Genomic DNA, 21,891 nt, shown 5'->3' with positions numbered 1-21,891 from the left:
ACACCGGAGTTGACGGAACTTTTATTCAATAATAATCCTAACAAATGTGAATTATACGAGTATATGTAGTGTAAATCTCTATATTACAAAGCACTAAATGACATGAAGGCATGCGCTGTCTGATGCCGGAGGATACATTTCATTTTTGTGCTGTGCTGACATCTAGTGTTGAAAGTATTAATTACACTGTGCATTTTTAGCTGGTTCTCTGCTGCCATCTTGTGATAATATTTAAAACTTCAAGCAGCTTTAAATTCTAGATATTTTATTATGAGGGTAGATTTACATACTGTATATGACCAGCAGCCTCCAAACTAACAAAGTTGCACGAAGAGGGGGGATCCAATAAAAGGACCCCGCAGGTCAGAAAATTACCACCTATCCTTTGGTGATAGGTGATCATTTTTCAGATCAGTGGAGGTCCAGAGTCAGAATAGAACGGTGGCCAACACTTCGCTTGTCCTCGGTGGCACTGATACAACAGGGTGCTGTATTACACTATCCCCGGCAGCCCCGTTGTGACTCAACGGAGCTTTATTCCAACAGGGGCACAAGAGCCCCCCATGCTCTGTGTAATGGGGTCGGAACTCCACTGATCGGGAAGCGATCACCTATCTTGCACAAATCTGAGAACTTGCAATGATAGAAAGGCCTAACTCTTAGGCCGAGTTCAAGAGGATTGAAAAATAAAAAAAAATGTTGGATTTTAACCCCCCCCCCCCCCAAAAAAAAAAAAAATTGTGGTTTTCAAAAATCAAAGCTGTTTTCTATGTTAGTAATCGCAGTGTATCTGTACAACTGGGATACAAGGAGCCTAAGATTTGTTATGGCGGACTCCGACTTGAAAGAGCGAATCACATCCAAAATATGGAAGAGTTTAGTGCACGCTGACATTGTTTTTTTTGGGGGGAGGCTAAAAGAGAAAGTCTCCTGTATGTAATTTTAGTGTCGGTCTATGTAGAATAAATCATATATTTTTTATGTACTAAAAAAAAACAAAAAGTTTTGTGTAGGTTCTCCTTAATGCTGTAGCCAAATAAGATCATTATTAAATAATTTTCATTTGGAGAAGCCAAATTGGAGGCACGCACCTCCTTCCTGTAGAGACCGCAGCGCGCCTGCACTTTACAGCAGAGTATTGCTGTTCAACAGAGAGCGAAATACTGTATATTAGTAATGTCCAGGCAGTAATAAAGTACAGCCAGAGAGGGGGTGTCTTTTTGGAAAATATTTTGCAGTTGAATTTAATACAAAATTGTGTGCCATTTAAAAATTCTACAACCAGCTGCAAAATGAGTTAGCAGTAGTGATGAGCTATCGTGCCGGGATAAGGTGTTATCTGAGCATGCTCGGGTGCTAACCGAGTGTCTTCGGCGTGTTCAAATAAAATGTTCAATTCCCTGCGGCTGCATGTCTATGGCTGTTCACCAGCCACAACACAAGCAGGCATTTCCTGTTTGACAGGTGCAACACATGCAGGGATTTTCCTGTTAGGCAATCCCTGCATGTGTTGTGCCTGTCAAGCAGCCATAGACATGCAGCCGCAGGGATTCAGACATATTTTTCGAACACGCCCAAGACACTCCGTTAGCACCCAAGCATGCTCAGATAACACCTTATGCCAGCACACTCGATCTTCACTAGTTACCAGTGATCAGTCAGTGAACCTGACACAGCCTGTGACCATTGTCTCTCGTCTTCTAAACAGTCTTTCAAAGCTGATGTACAGTTGTGGCCAAAAGTATTGACACCCCTACAATTTTGTCAGATAATACTCAGTTTCTTCCTGAAAATGATTGCAAACACATTCTTTGGTATTATTTTCATTTAATTTGTCTTAAATGGAAAAAAAACAAGAGAATGAAGCAAAAAGCAAAACATTGATCATTTCACACAAAACTGCAAAAATGGGCCAGACAAAAGTATTGGCACCCTCAGCCTAATACTTGGTTGCACAACCTTTAGCCAAAATAACTGCGACCAACCGCTTCCGGTAACCATCAATGAGTTTCTTACAATGCTCTGCTGGAATTTTAGACCATTCTTCTTTGGCAAACTGCTCCAGGTCCCTGATATTTGAAGGGTGCCTTCTCCAAACTGCCATTTTTAGATCTCTCCACAGGTGTTCTATGGGATTCAGGTCTGGACTCATTGCTGGCCACCTTAGAAGTCTCCAGTGCTTTCTCTCAAACCATTTTCTAGTGCTTTTTGAAGTGTGTTTTGGGTCATTGTCCTGCTGGAAGACCCATGACCTCTGAGGGAGACCCAGCTTTCTCACACTGGGCCCTACATTATGCTGCAAAATTTGTTGGTAGTCTTCAGACTTCAAAATGCCATGCACACTGTCAAGCAGTCCAGTGCCAGAGGCAGCAAAGCAACCCCAAAACATCAGGGAACCTCCGCCATATTTGATTGTAGGGACCGTGTTCTTTTCTTTGAATGCCTTTTTTTCTCCTGTAAGGCCGGTTTCACATTTGCGTTTAAGGCCGCAACTTCGGCCTGCACATGGTCGCCGCTAAGCCCCGCCCCCTGCCGCGCCTCCGCCAGTAGCTCCACCTCCGGGCGCATGACGCTGCATGCGTCCCCTATCTTTATCACTGAGGACGCAGGCCTTGCGCAGTATGCGTTTGGCGGCGCCTGCGTCCTTTTGACGGTGCGCCGAGTGCAACCAAATTGCAACAGGTTGCGTTTGGCGCTGGTCGGCACACCGTCAAAAGGACGCAGGCGCCGCCAAAACGCATACTGCACTCAGCCTGTGTCCTCAGTGATAAAGATAGGGGACGCATGATGCATGCAGCGTCATGCGCCCGGAGGCGGAGCTACCAGAGGAGGGGCAGCAGGGGGCGGGGCTTAGCGGCGGCCGTGCGCAGGCCGACGCTGCGGCCTTAAACGCAAATGTGAAACCGGCCTCAACTCTATGTTGATGCCTTTGCCCAAAAAGCTCTACTTTTGCCTCATCTGACCAGAGGACATTCTTCCAAAACGTTTTAGGCATTTTCAGGTAAGTTTTGGCAAACTCCAGCCTGGCTTTTTTATGTCTCGGGGTAGCCTTGAGATTGCTCATGCTTCCTCACAATTTGGTTTCTCAAGTCCTCAGACAGTTCTTTGGTCTTCTTTCTTTTCTCCATGCTCAATGTGGTACACACAAGGACACAGGACAGAGGTTGAGTCAACTTTAATCCATGTCAACTGGCTGCAAGTGTGATTTAGTTATTGCCAACACCTGTTAGGTGCCACAGGTAAGTTACAGGTGCTGTTAATTACACAAATTAGAGAAGCATCACATGATTTTTCGAACTGTTCCAATACTTTTGTCCACCCTCTGTTTTATGTTTGGTGTGGAATTATATCCAATTTGGCTTTAGGACAATTCTTTTTGTGTTTTTTCATTTAAGACAAATTAAATGAAGATAATAATACCAAAGAATTTGTGTTTGCAATCATTTTCAGGAAGAAACTGAGTATTATCTGACAGAATTGCAGGGGGGGGGTCAATACTTTTGGCCACAACTGTATGACCACATCAAAGTTCATAGTGAACTGTCTGCAGTGTCTGGCCATTATTAATACTGCTTTGTATGTGCAGATGTAGGAAGGTAACACTAAGGGCTCGAACAGACAACCATATGTTAAATTCAGATTCGATCCAACAAAACATCAGATCGTACTCAGACCAATGTTACTCTATACAAAACCTACAAAAGAGAAAATGAAAAAACCCTGTTGTAATTAAATAAGTAAAAAGCAAAAGTGCATTTAAATCATACAGAGTTCTTAGTAATACTGTATTTGATCAAACATAGCATAAAAGCTGTCCCACCATCGACAAGGTGACTCTGTGGTCGGGGCGGTCCTACACTGTCTAATATTAAAAACCTTATCATGGGTCAAAGTTGACGTCTGTGTGAATAAGGGCAGATGAGGACCGGGTCCCAACCAGTGGACACCAGTCAGGGGAAGCCTTTAAATACAATTTCCAGCTCAGGAGAGGGAGGCCACACCCCAGCTTGCACAGAATACAAAAATACAAAGAAAAAACACAAAAATTGAGCTTGGTTTGAGTTGGGAGTGTAGGACCGCCCCGACCACAGAGTCACCTTGACGATGGTGGGACAGCTTTTATGCTATGTTTGATCAAATACAGTATTACTAAGAACTCTGTATGATTTACATGCAGTTTTGCTTTTTACTTATTTAATTACAGCAGGGTTTTTTCATTTTGTCTTTTGTAGGTTTTGTATGCTTTTTGGCCATGTGAACATGCAATTATATGCTGCATGTGTACCAACTCAAACCAATATTATTCTATGTAGACATGCACATGGCCGATTTTTTCCTCGGACCAAGCCGCTGCAAAAAAAAAAAAAAAAAAAAATTACAGCATGCCCAAGTTGGATCCAATTATCAGATCGCACTCGGCCATGCAAATTAATGAGTTTGTGGAAACATCGGACTGCACTCAGATGACATCTGAGTGCAGATTTTCATGGACTGACAGAATGGAGAAGATGGAGACATTTCTTGGGAAAAAAAACACAATTTCCATCTCATCCTCGTCACAGAAAAATCAGTTCGCACGGAGCTGACACTCAAACTCTGATTCTTTTACCTAGGGCACACTCAGTGCTTGATAAAGACGGTGCTGTGAGGTCAAAACGTTGCACCACTTGGCGCTGGATTAAAGTCCACAATTTTTCCTTTTACTGAAGTGCTGCCTGATTTTTTTTCTATTTATATTTTTGCGTTGCACAACTGCATTACTCAGGAAGTATTGCACCCAAAATCTGCTCAAGTTTCTGCTGCTGTTTTTTCCATTTAGGGCACACTCCTGTGATATCTGCTCGTTTTGGCGACTTTTTTTTTTTTGTTATAAACATACCTTAGCAGAGGAAAGCATTATGTCATTTCCATTTAGGGAGAGTTCAGACATAGAAGACGTCTTCTAGTTAATTCTCCAAGTGCAGCTTCCAGATTTGGTGACAGATTTGCACTTGACATGTACTGTATAGTCAATTTTCATGGTTTTGAAGTGCAGAAAAAAAAAAACAGAAAATGTACAGCACGTGAACGGCCGCTTGATTTCACATTTTTCTTTAAAATCCTACAACAACTAAAATGTGAACCTCCTGGTTCAGTCCAAAAAAACTTGATTCGCAGGACGTTGATCCAGCGGCCAGGGCAGTAATCCATGGCTGTAGGACAGGATCCCTAAGAGCCGCCTTTTATCCTTCAGCTTCCGGGGATTCTTTTTTGATTGGCCGGCCTTGCGTGAAGACACACATACAATGTCACGATAGGCCACCTAAAGAAACAAGGAGCCACGGATGCTGATAAGAGCGATTCTATACAATGGCAACAGAATACTGACCAGAGTCCTGCAAATTTACTTGCTCGTCAATAATGGTTACCGCCAAGTTCAGGAAATATGGCAGAACCGTGTCTATATGCCTTATTGGGGAAAATGGACGACACCAACATACAACTAATGATCACTGCATTACTACATTTCCTTGTGGGAATCGCTCTATAAAAACATTATTGCAAAATCCAACATAAAAAAAAGAGACTTGAATGAATCAATATAATGTTTATTAAATTAAAACATTTTTGTTTATGCTTTCACAAGTTTCATATGAACGAGCAGGATCGCTGAGGTCCCCATTTCCCTATTATCTCTATCCAGACCATTGCAAGGAATCATTACGGAATGACAGTGGTTGAGATCTGGGGGGGCGAGGTCAAGGACTCAGTGATGGTGGCTGCGATCCAGGGGATGAGGTCAAGGACTCAGTGATGGTGGCTGCGATCCAGGGTATGAGGTCAAGGACTCAGTGATGGTGGCTGCGATCCAGGGGATGAGGTCAAGGACTCAGTGATGGTGGCTGCGATCCAGGGGATGAGGTCAAGGACTCAGTGATGGTGGCTGAGATCCAGGGGATGAGGTCAAGGACTCCGTGATGGTGGCTGAGATCCAGGGGATGAGGTCAAGGACTCAGTGATGGTGGCTGAGATCCAGGGGATGAGGTCAAGGACTCAGTGATGGTGGCTGAGATCCAGGGGATGAGGTCAAGGACTCAGTGATGGTGGCTGAGATCCAGGGGATGAGGTCAAGGACTCAGTGATGGTGGCTGAGATCCAGGGGATGAGGTCAAGGACTCAGTGATGGTGGCTGAGATCCAGGGGATGAGGTCAAGGACTCAGTGATGGTGGCTGAGATCCAGGGGATGAGGTCAAGGACTCAGTGATGGTGGCTGAGATCCAGGGGATGAGGTCAAGGACTCAGTGATGGTGGCTGAGATCCAGGGGATGAGGTCAAGGACTCAGTGATAGTGGCTGAGATGCAGCGGATGAGGTCAAGGACTCAGTGATGGTGGCTGCGATCCAGCGGATGAGGTCAAGGACTCAGTGATGGTTGCTGAGATCCAGGGGATGAGGTCAAGGACTCCGTGATGACGGCTGAGATCCAGGGGATGAGGTCAAGGACTCCGTGATGACGGCTGAGATCCAGGGGACGAGGTCAAGGACTCTGGGTCAGAGCGATACATTTACTAATCGGCGGTTCTGGTCTACGGCCTCTCCGTCCATTAATGTTCACCTTTCAGGGCGGAAACCAATTCTCCACTTTCTTTCAATTCCTGCATAAGGGAAACACAGAATCAAAGTAAGAGAGACCAAAGTAACAGAAGGAAAGCGCCATAATCTTATCAGATCTGCATCTATAAGGTGTGAAATACAAGATGGAGATGCCCCTCATGTGAATGGGGAAAACACATCAGTATAACAGGCTTCCAAAGATATTCATCTCCAAATTCAGGCCACACCTGAATGAAAATGTAGCTCTCAAGTGAGGATTTAACGGGTTATATGAAGAGTTAATCTAAAGAAAGACATTTTATAAATACAATGGGCTTACAGGCTGTATTGTACTTCAGAGCCGCATTCATATTTCTGCAGCTCTGTGCACTTTTGAATGGTATTCTTAATTTTACCATATAATGTACTGAAACTCGGGGGAAAAAAAAATAAATGTGATGAAATGGCGACTAAAATGCAATTCCGCCATATTTTTTTTATGTCCACGTCAGTTCGATTACGATGATACCAAAACAAGCATAGAATTTTTTTTCTATTTAAGTGATGAAAAACATTTCAGAATATTGGAAAACAAATTATTTCGCTTTGTCGTCATAACATAACATTTTTCTGTTAATGGGGCGGAGTGAGGACTTGTTTGGTTGTTGCACAGTCAGCGGATGATTTTGTTTAGATCAATTTTGTGTACATACGATGCGTTGATTGCTTATTATTACATTTTAGGCTAGTTTCACACTAGCGTTTAAACGACGCGTGCACGGCGCCGCTAAGCCACGCCCCCTGCCGACTCCCTGCCCGCCCCTTCCTGTTATCGCCTCCTCCGAGCGCAGAGGGCTGCATGCGTTATGCCCACCCTATCTTTAGCATAGGGTGCGCAGGCCGTGCGCAACTATGAATATAGCGTGCGCTGCGCATTTTTGAATGTGCGCCGTGCGCGCCAAAATGCAACATGCTGCGTTCGGCGCACCTCCAAAAATGCGCAGCGCACGCTATATTCATAGTTGCGCACGGCCTGCGCACCCTATGCTAAAGATAGGGTGCGCATAACGCATGCAGCCCTCTGCGCTCGGAGGAGGCGATAACAGGAAGGGGCGGGCAGGGAGCCAGCAGGGGGCGTGGCTTAGCGGCGCCGTGCGCGCGTCGTTTAAACGCTAGTGTGAAACTAGCCTTAGGGAGGTAAAGTGACCAATAAAAACAATTGTGGCATTTTGATGCTTTTCGCTTCACCACGTTTACCAATCGGCTGAATTAATTTCATATTTTAATAAATTAAGACTTTTATGAACGCGGCGATATCAAATATGTTTTGGGTTTGTTTTTTTTTACGTTCTTTATTTTTAATGGGGGGAAAGATGGGTGATTTGAATTTGATTTTTAGAAGTTGCCACTGTTTGATTTCTCATACTATATACTGGAATACTACATCTTGGGGCTTCTATGGCACTCAACCCACGGCTAAGCATCACAGGAAGACCGAGATGACAGCCGAGATGACCGGCTGTCATAGTAATACATCTGTCTCCCACGATCACGTCATGGGGAAATGATGCGAGTCGATGTTAAAAGATTGACAGCATCATTTAAATGGTTAACAGCTGCAGACAGAACTCGGTGCCGGCGAGTGAATATTGCCGGCATCAGCCACATGAAGAGGGGACTCCGGAAATGAGCCCCCTACACATGTGAGGATCCCTTCCCAGAACATGAGTAACACGTCCTTTTGCAAAAAGCTTTGGAGATATACATTTATGGGCTCAAGTTACCATTCCTCCATATCTAAACCCTTAGATGTTGTGGTCGCTTTTGGTTGCAGCAACTAAGTAGTTAAGCTGCCGAGTAGTGATGAGTGAATGTGTTTGGCTGAGGTGTTATCCAAGCACGCTCAGGTGCTAACCGAGTGACTTCGGCGTGCTTGAATAATATGCTTGAGTCTCTGACAAACAGCCCTGCATGTGTTGCCGCAGTTGAACACCCGCCAGACATGCAGCCGCAGGGACTCGAACGTATTATTCGAGCACACCGAAGACACTGGGATAACACCAGAGTATGCTCAGATAACACCTTATCAGAGTACTTTTGCTCATCATTACTGCTGAGCTCAGAGCTTGCACTGATCTCAGGAGTAACAGTCCTGGTTATGTGAATATGTCCATTGTAAATGTATGCAAAAATCGCCGAAAAGGGGTTTTGGCGGGATGTTACTATAGGATTGGTCCGACTTCCAGCAATTCCACCAACTGCCTGATTGTAGGGTCCACACCGCACAAAAATTGGCACAGTTTATTCAAGTGCGAGCAGTTCACGGCCACCTCAAGGAATCGCTGTTTTAACCCTTTCCTAACTCAATGAATAAGAGACACAGGCTACCTTGACAATGTCCAAGCCTCCGATCAGCTCTCCTTTGACATACAGCTGTGGATAAGTGGGCCAATTAGAGAAGGTTTTTAATCCTTGCCGAACCTAAAATGAGACAAGAGGAATGGTGACGTCCACATGTTTAGAGTCATGGGAGGTTAGCTACCAAAAATGGACAACTCACACCTCATCAGTTTCGCAACAGATCAAATAGTCTGCTCTGCTGCAGATGTGGTGAGGACCACAGAATTAGCACAGTGATCCCCGTCTATTATATACACAACACTTTATAGCAAAATAATACAAACACATCTTCGTAAGAAGTCGAGTAATTTTGCAAATGCATTACACTAGATTATTTTGTACTGAGCTCTAGTTACAGCTTGTATTATGCTCCAGAGCGGCAATCCTAATTCTGATTAATACTATTGGAGACTGCCTACAAACACGTCATAGCAGAGCAGTTTCTGGTTTTGGAAAATCTGTTCCTCAGCTGCAGTTTATTTAAAAGAAAATATTGTGGTACAGGATGTATATAATTAACGCAATGTATAAACACTATAACTCTACCAGCAGAATAGTGAGTGCAGCTCTGGAGCATAATACAGGATCAGTAATGTAATGTATGTACACAGCGACTGCACCAGCAGAATAGTGAGTGCAGCTCTGGAGTATAATACAGGATGTAACTCAGGATCAGTAATGTAATGTACAGTTGTGGCCAAAAGTATTGACACCCCTGCAATTCTGTCAGATAATACTCAGTTTCTTCCTGAAAATGATTGCAAACACAAATTCTTTGGTATTATTATCTTCATTTAATTTGTCTTAAATGAAAAAACACAAAAGAGAATGAAGCAAAAAGCAAAACATTGATCATTTCACACAAAACTCCAAAAATGGGCCAGAAAAAAGTATTGGCACCCTCAGCCTAATACTTGGTTGCACAACCTTTAGCCAAAATAACTGCGACCAACCGCTTCCGGTAACCATCAATGAGTTTCTTACAATGCTCTGCTGGAATTTTAGACCATTCTTCTTTGGCAAACTGCTCCAGGTCCCTGATATTTGAAGGGTGCCTTCTCCAAACTGCCATTTTTAGATCTCTCCACAGGTGTTCTATGGGATTCAGGTCTGGACTCATTGCTGGCCACCTTAGAAGTCTCCAGTGCTTTCTCTCAAACCATTTTCTAGTGCTTTTTGAAGTGTGTTTTGGGTCATTGTCCTGCTGGAAGACCCATGACCTCTGAGGGAGACCCAGCTTTCTCACACTGGGCCCTACATTATGCTGCAAAATTTGTTGGTAGTCTTCAGACTTCAAAATGCCATGCACACGGTCAAGCAGTCCAGTGCCAGAGGCAGCAAAGCAACCCCAAAACATCAGGGAACCTCCGCCATGTTTGACTGTAGGGACCGTGTTCTTTTCTTTGAATGCCTTTTTTTTTCTCCTGTAAACTCTATGTTGATGCCTTTGCCCAAAAAGCTCTACTTTTGTCTCATCTGACCAGAGAACATTCTTCCAAAATGTTTTAGGCTTTTTCAGGTAAGTTTTGGCAAACTCCAGCCTGGCTTTTTTATGTCTCGGGGTAAGAAGTGGGGTCTTCCTGGGTCTCCTACCATACAGTCCCTTTTCATTCAGACGCCAACGGATAGTACGGGTTGACACTGTTGTACCCTCGGACTGCAGGGCAGCTTGAACTTGTTTGGATGTTAGTCGAGGTTCTTTATCCAACATCCGCACAATCTTGCGTTGAAATCTCTTGTCAATTTTTCTTTTCCGTCCACATCTAGGGAGGTTAGCCACAGTGCCATGGGCATTAAACTTCTTGATGACACTGCGCACGGTAGACACAGGAACATTCAGGTCTTTGGAGATGGACTTGTAGCCTTGAGATTGCTCATGCTTCCTCACAATTTGGTTTCTCAAGTCCTCAGACAGTTCTTTGGTCTTCTTTCTTTTCTCCATGCTCAATGTGGTACACACAAGGACACAGGACAGAAGTTGAGTCAACTTTAATCCATGTCAACTGGCTGCAAGTGTGTTATTGCCAACACCTGTTAGGTGCCACAGGTAAGTTACAGGTGCTGTTAATTACACAAATTAGAGAAGCATCACATGATTTTTCGAACAGTACCAATACTTTTGTCCACCCTCTTTTTTATGTTTGGTGTGGAATTATATCCAATTTGGCTTTAGGACAATTATTTTTGTGTTTTTTCATTTAAGACAAATTAAATGAAGAAATAATACCAAAGAATTTGTGTTTGCAATCATTTTCAGGAAGAAACTGAGTATTATCTGACAGAATTGCAGGGGTGTCAATACTTTTGGCCACAACTGTATGTACACAGTGACTGCACCAGCAGAATAGTGAGTGCAGCTCTGTGGAATAATACAGGAGGTAACTCGGGATCAGTGCAGGATCAATAATGTAATGTTTGTACACAGTGAGTGCACCAGCAGAATAGTGAGTGCAGCTCTGGAGTATAATACAGGAGGTAACTCAGGATCAGTGCAGGATCAGTAATGTATGTACACCGTGACTCCGCCAGCAGAATAGTGAGTGCAGCTCTGGAGTATAATACAGGAGGGAACTCAGGATCAGTACAGGATCAGTAATGTATGTACACAGTGATTGCACGAGCAGAATAGTGAGTGCAGCTCTGGAGTATAATACAGGATGTAACTCAGGATCAGTACAGGATCAGTAATGTATTGTATGTACACAGTGACTGCACCAGCAGAATAGTGAGTACAGCTCTGGAGTATAATACAGGATGTAACTCAGGATCAGTACAGGATCAGTAATGTAATGTATTCCCACAGTGACTGCACCAGCAGAATAGTGAGTGCAGCTCGGGAGTATAATACAGGATGTAACTCAGGATCAGTACAGGATCAGTAATGTAATGTATGTACACAGTGACATAGTGAGTGCAGCTCTGGAGTATAATACAGGATGTAACTCAGGATCAGTACAGGATCAGTAATGTAATGTATGTACACAGTGACTGCACCAGCAGAATAGTGAGTACAGCTCTGTGGTATAATACAGGAGGTAACTCAGGATCAGTGCAGGATCAGTAATGTAATGTATGTACACAGTGACTGCACCAGCAGAATAGTGAGTGCAGCTCTGGAGTATAATACAGGATCAGTAATGTAATGTATGTACACAGTGACCAGACCAGCAGAATAGTGAGTGCAGCTCTGGAGTATAATACAGGATGTAACTCAGGATCAGTACAGGATCAGTAATGTAATGTATGTACACAGTGACATAGTGAGTGCAGCTCTGGAGTATAATACAGGATGTAACTCAGGATCAGTGCAGGATCAGTAATGTAATGTATGTACACAGTGACTGCACCAGCAGAATAGTGAGTGCAGCTCTGGAGTATAATACAGGATGTAACCCAGGATCAGTGCAGGATCAGTAATGTAATGTATGTACACAGTGACTCCTCCAGCAGAATAGTGAGTGCAGCTCTGAATTATAATACAGGATGTAACTCAGGATCAGTACATAACTAATGTAATGTATGTACACAGTGACTGCAGCTCTGGAATATAAGGGGTACTTCACACTAAGCGAGATTGCTAGTGAGATCGCTGAAGCGTCAGCTATTTTGTGACGCAACAGCGACCTCGCCAGCGATCTCGTTACGTGTGACACTTAGCAGCCACCAGGCTCCCGCTGCGATGTCGCTGATCGTGCTCGAATATCCTGGGACATTTTTTGATCGCTGGTGTCCCACTGGCCAGCATGCATCGCTGTGTTTGACACCGACGAGCGACCTCGTTAGCGACTCAGAAATCATGGACGCAGGCGGGAGTCGTCAGAATCGCCGTGTGACAAGGTCCCAACGACCGCAAAGATTGTTGCTGTTTCGTTGGGTAAATCTGACTGTTTGACAGCTTACTAGTGATCATTTAGCGGCGCACCGTCAAAAGTGCACAGCACGCTACTTTCTCACTGGCAGCGCATGATCTGCGCACCCTATGCTAAAGATAGGGTGCGCCGATCGCATGCGTGCAAATGCGATAGTAGGCGGTGATCCCGGATGGGGCGGGCAGGGAGCCGGATCGGGGCGGGGCTTACCGACGCAGTGCGCAGCGTTGTTTTAACGTTAATGTGAAACCAGCCTAAATGGTTTATGTTGTTTTCTCACCTCTTCATCCTCCAATATGTCAAAGGTTTCATAATCCACACTGAAAAAAGGGAGAAGTGGGAAAAGTGAGACGTTTATCAGTTAAGAAAAAGAAATCTAACAGTGCCACTCAGTACAGGACAAAAAATGGAAAAAAAAAAAAAAAAAAAGTGTCCAGCACACCTTTAGTAATAATGTACAGGTGCACAATACGCTGTGTGGCCAATATACGAACATGTACACACACGATGCGTCAGCACGCTGCGACTAATGGACATGTGAACTTCAATATTGCTGCAAACGTTAACTACCATAGGAGCTTGATCAAAGGGTGCTAAGGAAGTGTCTAACGCTTACAGCATTAGCGGAGTCCATGTATCCACTAGTCGCAGTGTGCTGACTGGAGATGAAGGGATCAATTCGCAAGACTTCGTGTAAGCGTCCAGCTCAGTGCTACCTGGCGGTCATGCGAATCCCATACCTTACAGCGTCCCCGGCACGACATCTGATTTGCCATGGCTGGTGCGCCATCATCTGGGAAACATGGTGGTGCTTTACTCACCCTCTCCAGGTCCAGCTTGAGTCTCTGTGTTCCCTGTGTCTGTTATTGATGTCATGTAGACAGTGCTGCAGTCAATCATTGAGCTGCTGAAGATATGTACTCAAGCAGAGCCGCTGAGCTCACCGATTGGCTGCAGCACTGTCTACGCAACATCAACGCTGCAGACAATAACACACACTGGCACAGAAACTCAGTGTTGGACCCGGGGAAGGTCAGTGAAGCTCAGTTTTCTATTTTTGAAGAACAAACTGCAGTCAGGGAACATAAGGTTTAAATAAAAACATGCATAGAAAAAAAAAAAGACCAGTTGATTAACCTATTCCTGATTTGGCTATTTTCTGTTCTTGCTTTTTTTCTCTTCTTCTAAGTGCTGTAAAAAAAAAAATTTTCCGTCGACATAGGCATATGAGAGCTTGTTTTTTGTGGGACCAGATGTACATTTGAATGACATCATCCATTTTATGTGATGTGCTAGAAAGAAGGAAAATAATTCCAAGTGCGGCAGAATAGTGAAAAAAAAAAAGCAAAATTCTACAATTGTCTATTTTTTTTTTTTTTTTAAATACTATGTTCACTAATTGGTAAAACTGACCTGGAAACATGATTCTCCAGGTCAGTTCAATTAAGGAGATATCAAATATGTATAGTTTGTTTTTATTTTGGTTTTCATTTAAGTGGCCGAAAAAATTTTGAAATTTGTATTATTTAAAAAAAAAAAAAAAAAAAAAAAAATTGTGAGTCATTGCAACACGTAACGCTTTAAATTTTTGGTCGATGAAGCTGTGAGGGTTTATTTTTTGCACCCTGAGCTGATATTTTACTTGATATTTTGCGTAGCTATGATGTTCTGATCGCCTCTGATTGCATTTTTTTGCTTGCTTAAGAAAAAACGCAATTCTGTCGTTTAGATCTTTCCCTGTCTCCTGTGAATGTCAGCTACAGGCCAGCTTTCACAGGAGTATCATCAGGACAGGCACAAGGGTTTTCAGCAGACTCCCGGCCATCAATCTAACCCATTGACCCCCAATGATCATGTCATGGAGGCGTCAATGGGCGCATAGAATGACATCCCCTCCGCCAGTATGCTGTAAATGTCTCCGTCAGAGATTGACAGCGGAATTAATACACTTGTATTGTTTTTGGGGTTTTTTTATTATGAAAAGATAAAAATTCTGAACTTAGTTTAAAAAAAATAGCATAGACAGCACCCGGGCATCTGCAGAGAAAAATTACATTTCTTCAATAAGCGGAATATTTAACACTATCAAACAAAGCCTAGAATTATACTTCACAGGCCGCAGATCACGAGGAGCGAGCACAGTGTATACGACCTACCCAGAGTTGTTCAGGATCTCCAGAATCTGTCTGCTAAAGCCACATTTAGCCATCTAGAAAATAAATAGAGATTACAACTTTTACAATTTTAAAGGAATTTTTTACAAAGAAAATATAAACATTTCCATGTAGGTTACATCCATATCGTACCTGTTTGCTCCCCTTCATGAATAGGATTACTGGGGCTTTATTAATAAGAGCCTTAAGTCTGAAAAACAAGTAAAAAAGAATTATCCCCATCACTCCCCGACAGCAGCAGCATCTATAGTCAGGACGCCGAGGTCCTCTGACGTGTCATTTTCAATTGTATCTATGTATTCCACGATGATCAAAAAGAAAAAATTCTATTTTAAGGAAATTGCTCACAATCAAGAAATTATATAAAATAAACAAGTAGCCTATAGAGATGGACGGACACCTGGATGTTCAGCCGAACAGTTACAGTGAGAGTTTTTCTCACCATGCTAGCGGGGATCTCACCGAGGTCACAGCAGTTGAGCCTGGCTGGAAACGGAGCCTCAGTGACCGGACATAACCTCTATGATGTCACCACCAGTCTCTTAGGCCAGGGGTCCCCAACCACTGGTCCGCGGCCCAGGACCAGGCCGTGGCAGTGCTGTTGCCGGTCCGCGGAGCTGGACACAAGTGGAGCCGGCGGCTGTAGCACTGTAGTGAGAGCTGCAACTGCCGGCTTCCAGAAGACATGGATACTCACCCTGCAGTTCCTGCATCCCTGTCGGGCGCCGCGGCTTCATCCAGTGCTGAGCGGTCACGTGGTACCTCATATCAAGGTCATGAATATGGATGCCACTCCTCTCCCATAGGTGTGGCGTCCATATTCATGACCTTAATGAGCAGTACCACGTGACTGCTCCGTACAGGAAGAAGCTGGCGCGCCAGGATAGATATGCAGGGAAGTTCAGCGATGGTGTGAGGGTAAGTATGATGGGGGAGGACGGGGGAGCCCAGCCATACATACAAGGGTGGGAGGGTGGAAGCAGAGCCATGTATACAGGATGGGAGGGTGGGAGCAGAGCCATGTATACAGGATGGGAGGGTGGGAGCAGAGCCATGTATACAGGATGGGAGGGTGGGAGCAGAGCCATGTATACAGGATGGGAGGGTGGAAGCAGAGCCATGTATACAGGATGGGAGGCTGGAAGCAGAGCCATGTATACAGGATGGGAGGGTGGAAGCAGAGCCATGTATACATGATGGGAGGGTGGGAGCGGAGCCATGTATACAGGATGGGAGGTTGGGAGCGGAGCCATGTATACAGGATGGGAGGGTGGAAGCGGAGCCATGTATACATGATGGGATGGTGGGAGCGGAGCCATGTATACAGGATGGGAGGTTGGGAGCGGAGCCATGTATACAGGATGGGAGGTTGGGAGCGGAGCCATGTATACAGGATGGGAGGGTGGAAGTGGAACCATGTATACATGATGGGATGGTGGGAGCAGAGCCATGCATACAGGATGGGAGGGTGGAAGCGGTGCCATGCATACAGCATGGGAGAGTGGGAGCGGAGCCATGTATACAGGATTGGAGGGTGGGAGCAGAGCCATGTACACAGGATGGGAGGGTGGGAGCAGAGCCATGTATACAGGATGGGAGGGTGGGAGCAGAGCCATATATACATGATGGGAGGGTGGGAGCGGAGCCATGTATACATGAAGGGTGGGAGCAGAGCCATGTATACAGGATGGGAGGGTGGAAGCAGAGCCATGCACACAGGATGGGAGGGTGGGAGCAGAGCCATGTATACAGGACGGGAGGGTGGGAGCAGAGCCATATATACATGATGGGAGGGTGGGAGCGGAGCCATGTATACATGAAGGGTGGGAGCAGAGCCATGCATACAGGATGGGAGGGTGGGAGCGGAGTCATGTATACAAGGGGGAGCCACACAGAGCTGGACAGGACGGGGGGAACCACACATACCGGGATAGGAATGAGGGGACAATGCATACCCGGCTTATACTAGAGTCAATAAGCTTAGCCAGTTTTCCGTGGCAAAATTAGGTGCCTCGGCTTATACTCAGGTTGGCTTACACTCGAGTATATACAGTGTATGTATATATGAATCAGTACTTTGTGGGGCCATCATACTATACATGGGAGTATTATGGGTGGGACCATCTTGCTATACATCGGGGGATATGTGTGGGACCATCTTTCTTTACATGGGGGATTATATGTGTGGTGCCATCTTGCTATACATGGGGGATTATATGTGGGTGTGTACAACTTTTGAATATTTGTCAAATTTTTTTACACCATGATTAAAAAATAATCAGCATGTACAGTACTACAGTACAATTTTTCTAAGTGCTCAATGCTAGATTTCCTTGTAGGTTCCAATCATCATTAGCAGTGACGGTCATCAGTAGCAGTAGCCCTGTGCTCCCACAGATACAGGGAAACAAGCCCGGTGCTCCCACTCCTTCAAAACCTATGGTGAGTTGAGTCACATTCACATTATAAATTTTATAATTAAATGATAAGTATGCACTAACTAAACTACAACCCCGTCCATAGCCCCGCCTCCTTATGACCGAAGCCCTGCCCCTGCCCCTGCCACACTTCCATCCCCGCCGGGCCATGGAAGGATGGTCTTGCTTGAAGCTGGTCCCTGGTGCAAAAAAAGGTTGGGGACCACTGTTTTAGGCTGTGCTCGCAGCCACTCAGTCACCAGTGGTTCTCAGCCTGGACGGACGCATCTTGGCACCGTACAGATTGAAAATTGTTTATCCCCCAGACATGGATTACAGCGTGGGACAGAATGACGGACAGGTGTGGTATATTGTTGTTTTTTTATTTTACTTTTATTACAGGAGAACGAGAGCTTCGCTGCAATTAGGATTTTAAATAAAAATGGAAAACTGTGTTTAGTCTTATTTGAAATAAAGGACTTTATTCTGGCTGTGTCTTTCTTCACCATATAACTATTGGATCAGTAACGTATAGCTGTCTTATAGACGCCTCTCCATTACTAGGCCGTGGGCTTGATGTCACAGGACAATACAAAGGTGACAGCAACCCCACAAATATTACCCCACTTGCCACCGCTTCAGGGCACGTAGGAAGAGCTAAGCAAAGCGCCAGAATTGGTGCATCTAATAGATGTGCCTTTTCTGGGCAGCAGTGGGCTGCTATTTTTAGGCTGGGGGGGGGCAATATCCATGGCCCCTTAACAGCCTAAGAACACCAGCCCCCCAGCTGTCTGCTCTAGCAAGGTTGGTTGTCAAAAATGGGGGGACCCCAGGCCATTTTTTAAAATTATTTAAATAATTTTAAAAAAACAGCGTGGGGACCCCTCTAGTCTTACTAACTAGCCTTGCTGAAGCCGACAGCTGAGGGTTGCAGCCCCCAGCTCTGAGCTTTGTCTGGCTGGTTATCAAAAATAGAGGAATCCAGGCCATTTTTTTTTTTTTTTAAATGATTTATTTACAGCACAGACGCGGCTAATGAACCCTACCCTCCGCCGCTCCTGCTCTCACTGTACTTAGCGGCAGCAGTTGTTAGATGATGGGAGCTGTAGTCCCATCAGCTGACACCAGTGACCAAAGGTAAAGTTTACACCACCGATCACAGCTGAGCACTCACACTGTATTTTGACAGTGTGGGAACCACGGCCTCTCTAACCGGCGGGGATGATTTCCCCGCCGATCAGAAGCGGTGTTTCCCACGCTGTAATGCACATGACAGCGCAACAAACACTCGGTGTTCAGGCAGCCGAACCCGAACAGTAACACGGACTACCTGGTGAAGTCCATGCCCAAACAGTAGGTGTTCGGTACGGACACCGAACTTTGTTTATTATAGGGTACATGTGAAGTTTTGATTTTTTTTTTTTCTTAAGCATCAGCTTTGTCTGTCGGATGTATTACTATAAGTCAATGCTATGGCAGCACTATGATCCCACATCTAGGCTACAGATGAGCAGCTTCCTACCGGTCTTCCAGGCTCTGGGCCTTGGGACACATGGTTTGCAGCTCTCCTGATGCCTCCATCTCCTGGGGATGAGAACAGCAGTTAGACATGACAGGCATTTTCTCGCAGTGTGACGCCACCTGGCGCTCGTGCCGCCGCTTACCTTCACAATGTCGAGTCCGCCAATTAGCTCCCCACTGATGTACAACTGCGGATACGTGGGCCAGTTGGAGAAGGTTTTCAGTCCTTGCCGTACTTCTTCATCGGAAAGTATATCGAAGCTGCTGAATTGGATTTTATGCTTGCTCAGAATATCCAGAATTTGCCTGCTGAACCCTGCAAGAAAAAAAAACTGGTCTCAACAGTGGTAGCGGCACTGAGCGAATTATTTCACAGGACCATGGTCCAGCAGGCAAGTCAGTAGTCCATGGCCGTCAGACGGGAGCTGTATGAACCTCCACCTACCTGGACAGAAGCGATGGTCAGTTTGCTAGGAAAGTTGAACTAACAAGAGAAAGTGGCTGACCTTTTTAAAGAGAATTTATCCCGCCCTGGGAAATGTAACAAGGTAAACAGAAACCAAAATTGAAAACCACTTTAAAATACAAAAGTTAAAAAAACTCTAATTTATAAATAAAACCTGTGTCCCTTTAAGAAAGGGAGGCAGAAGTGCTGACGGCTGTCTCTAAGCTGTGAGATACCACTGTGTAGGGAGAGAGCCTACATACACCCCGGTGCAAGCTGTGATGAATATGTACATCATAACACGTCAAGGGGTTAATTCCCTTTTGAACTTTGTTTTTTGTGACTATATGGTAAATTTATTTTCCAATTCCGTTCCACCCTGTTAGGTTGCAAGGCCACGTGGGCCAGATCCATTCAGTCTCTGTACCAGTATGTCATTGTTGGCAGGGCCGGCGTCACCACCCGGAGCACCTGAGCCCTGGACAAACGGGGGGCCCATTCGACGTCGGCAGGGGTGTAACTACCGCAGACAGGTGAGGGGCCCGTCGACACCAGTAAACATTTCAGCTGAATGTGCATCTTCGGACGCACACTCAGCTGAAGTGTATTGCCGTGCAGAAACTCATCTGCTCCGTGTGCGACAATACACACTGCCATCAAGAGGCCAGCAGCAGACGTCGGCGGGCACATGACTGGGGGCTCATGGAAGTGACGTTATGAGTTCCCATCGATTGCATGCTGAAGTCAGCTGCCGGCTTCAGAAGGGGAAGACACGTGGAAGGGGAGCAGAAGGGAGGTCAGATTTTTGTTTGTTTGTTTTTTTAACCCCTTAGTGACAGAGCCAAATTTGGTAATTGACCAAGCCAATTTTTACAATTCTGACCACTGTCACTTTATGACATTATAGCTCTGGAACGCTTCAACGGATCCCACTGATTCCGAGAATGTTTTTTCGTGACATATTCTACTTCATGTTAGTGGTAACTCGCCACCCCCGGTAGCCGAGACCCCGGAGAAATTCCGACACTGGGGGGCACTATACACTTATTTCTCAGCGCCGCTAAAAAGCTGCACTGTGGCATAAGTACCCTTAACTGCCAATGTTAAAAGGCGAATCGGCGGTCGTTAAGGGGTTAAATCAGCGAGTACACAGTGGCCATACACACAACTATGGGCTGTGCATTATATCACATGGATAACTATGGGCTGTGCTTTATACTGTATGGAGGACTGTGCACTATACTAAGATGGAAGACTATGGCCTGTGCATTATACTAAGATGGAAGACTATGGGCTGTGCATTATACTACATGGAAGACTATGGGCTGTGCATTATACTACATGGAAGACTATGGGCTGTGCATTATACTACATGGAAGACTATGGGCTGTGCATTATACTACATGGAAGACTATGGGCTGTGCATTATACTGCATGGAAGACTATGGGCTGTGCATTATACTACATGGAAGACTATGGGCTGTTCATTATAATGCATGGAAGACTATGGGCTGTGCATTATACTACAAGGAAGACTATGGGCTGTGCATTATACTGCATGGAAGAATATGGGCTGTGCATTATACTACATGGAAGACTATGGGCTGTGCATTATACTGCATGGAAGACTATGGGCTGTGCATTATACTACATGGAAGACTATGGGCTGTGCATTATACTGCATGGAAGAATATGGGCTGTGCATTATACTACATGGAAGACTATGGGCTGTACATTATACTACAAGGAAGACTATGGGCTGTTCATTATACTACAAGGAAGACTATGGGCTGTGCATTATACTACATGGAAGACTATGGGCTGTGCATTATACTGCATGGAAGAATATGGGCTGTGCATTATACTACATGGAAGACTATGGGCTGTGCATTATACTACATGGAAGACTATGGGCTGTGCATTATACTGCATGGAAGACTATGGGCTGTGCATTATACTACATGGAAGACTATGGGCTGTTCATTATAATGCATGGAAGACTATGGGCTATGCATTACATGAAACGGTTGACTATGAGCTGTGCATTATTGCAATATACTATACAGAGGACTATAGGGGTGCATTATACTATATAGAAGACTACGCTGTGCATCATACTAATATGGATGACTATGGCCTGTGTATTATACTACATGAATGACTATGGGCTGTGCATTATAAAACACGGATGACTATGGCCTGTGTATTATACTACATGGATGACTATGGCCTGTGCATTATAAAACACGAATGACTATAGGCTGTGCATTATACTACAGTGATGACTGGGCTGTGTATTATACTATACTGATGACTGTGGGCTGTGTATTAAGCTACAATGATGACTATGGGCTGCGCATTATACTAATATGGAGGTCTATGGACTGTGCATTATCTATGGAGATGCATTATACTATATGGAGGAATATGGAGGACTATGGGGAGTGCATTATACTATGTGGAGGACTATGGGCTGTGCATTATACTAAATG

At 44.8% G+C, this 21,891-nt stretch overlaps 1 protein-coding gene across 1 annotated transcript in view; it reads right to left on the bottom strand.

Moving 5' to 3' along the window:
- Positions 1-5,572: 5,572 nt before the first annotated feature.
- Positions 5,573-21,891, bottom strand: part of GLRX3 (glutaredoxin 3) — a 46,956-nt gene continuing 30,637 nt past the window's right edge. The window contains exons 5-11 of the mRNA XM_073546379.1: positions 19,098-19,270; positions 18,956-19,017; positions 15,149-15,206; positions 14,999-15,051; positions 13,123-13,162; positions 8,962-9,054; positions 5,573-6,635 (exon numbers count right to left, since the gene is read on the bottom strand). Of these exons, the coding sequence (XP_073402480.1) occupies positions 6,585-6,635; positions 8,962-9,054; positions 13,123-13,162; positions 14,999-15,051; positions 15,149-15,206; positions 18,956-19,017; positions 19,098-19,270 (530 nt within the window). The 3' untranslated portion in view covers positions 5,573-6,584. The remainder of the gene's footprint in view (positions 6,636-8,961; positions 9,055-13,122; positions 13,163-14,998; positions 15,052-15,148; positions 15,207-18,955; positions 19,018-19,097; positions 19,271-21,891) is intronic.

Source organism: Dendrobates tinctorius, unplaced genomic scaffold, assembly GCF_039654945.1.
Source record: "Dendrobates tinctorius isolate UK_male_01 unplaced genomic scaffold, ASM3965494v1 ptg000147l, whole genome shotgun sequence".
Classification (NCBI taxonomy): domain Eukaryota; kingdom Metazoa; phylum Chordata; class Amphibia; order Anura; family Dendrobatidae; genus Dendrobates; species Dendrobates tinctorius.
Note: the sequence above shows the minus strand (reverse complement) of the source record. Positions and strands in the feature narration are given on the sequence as shown.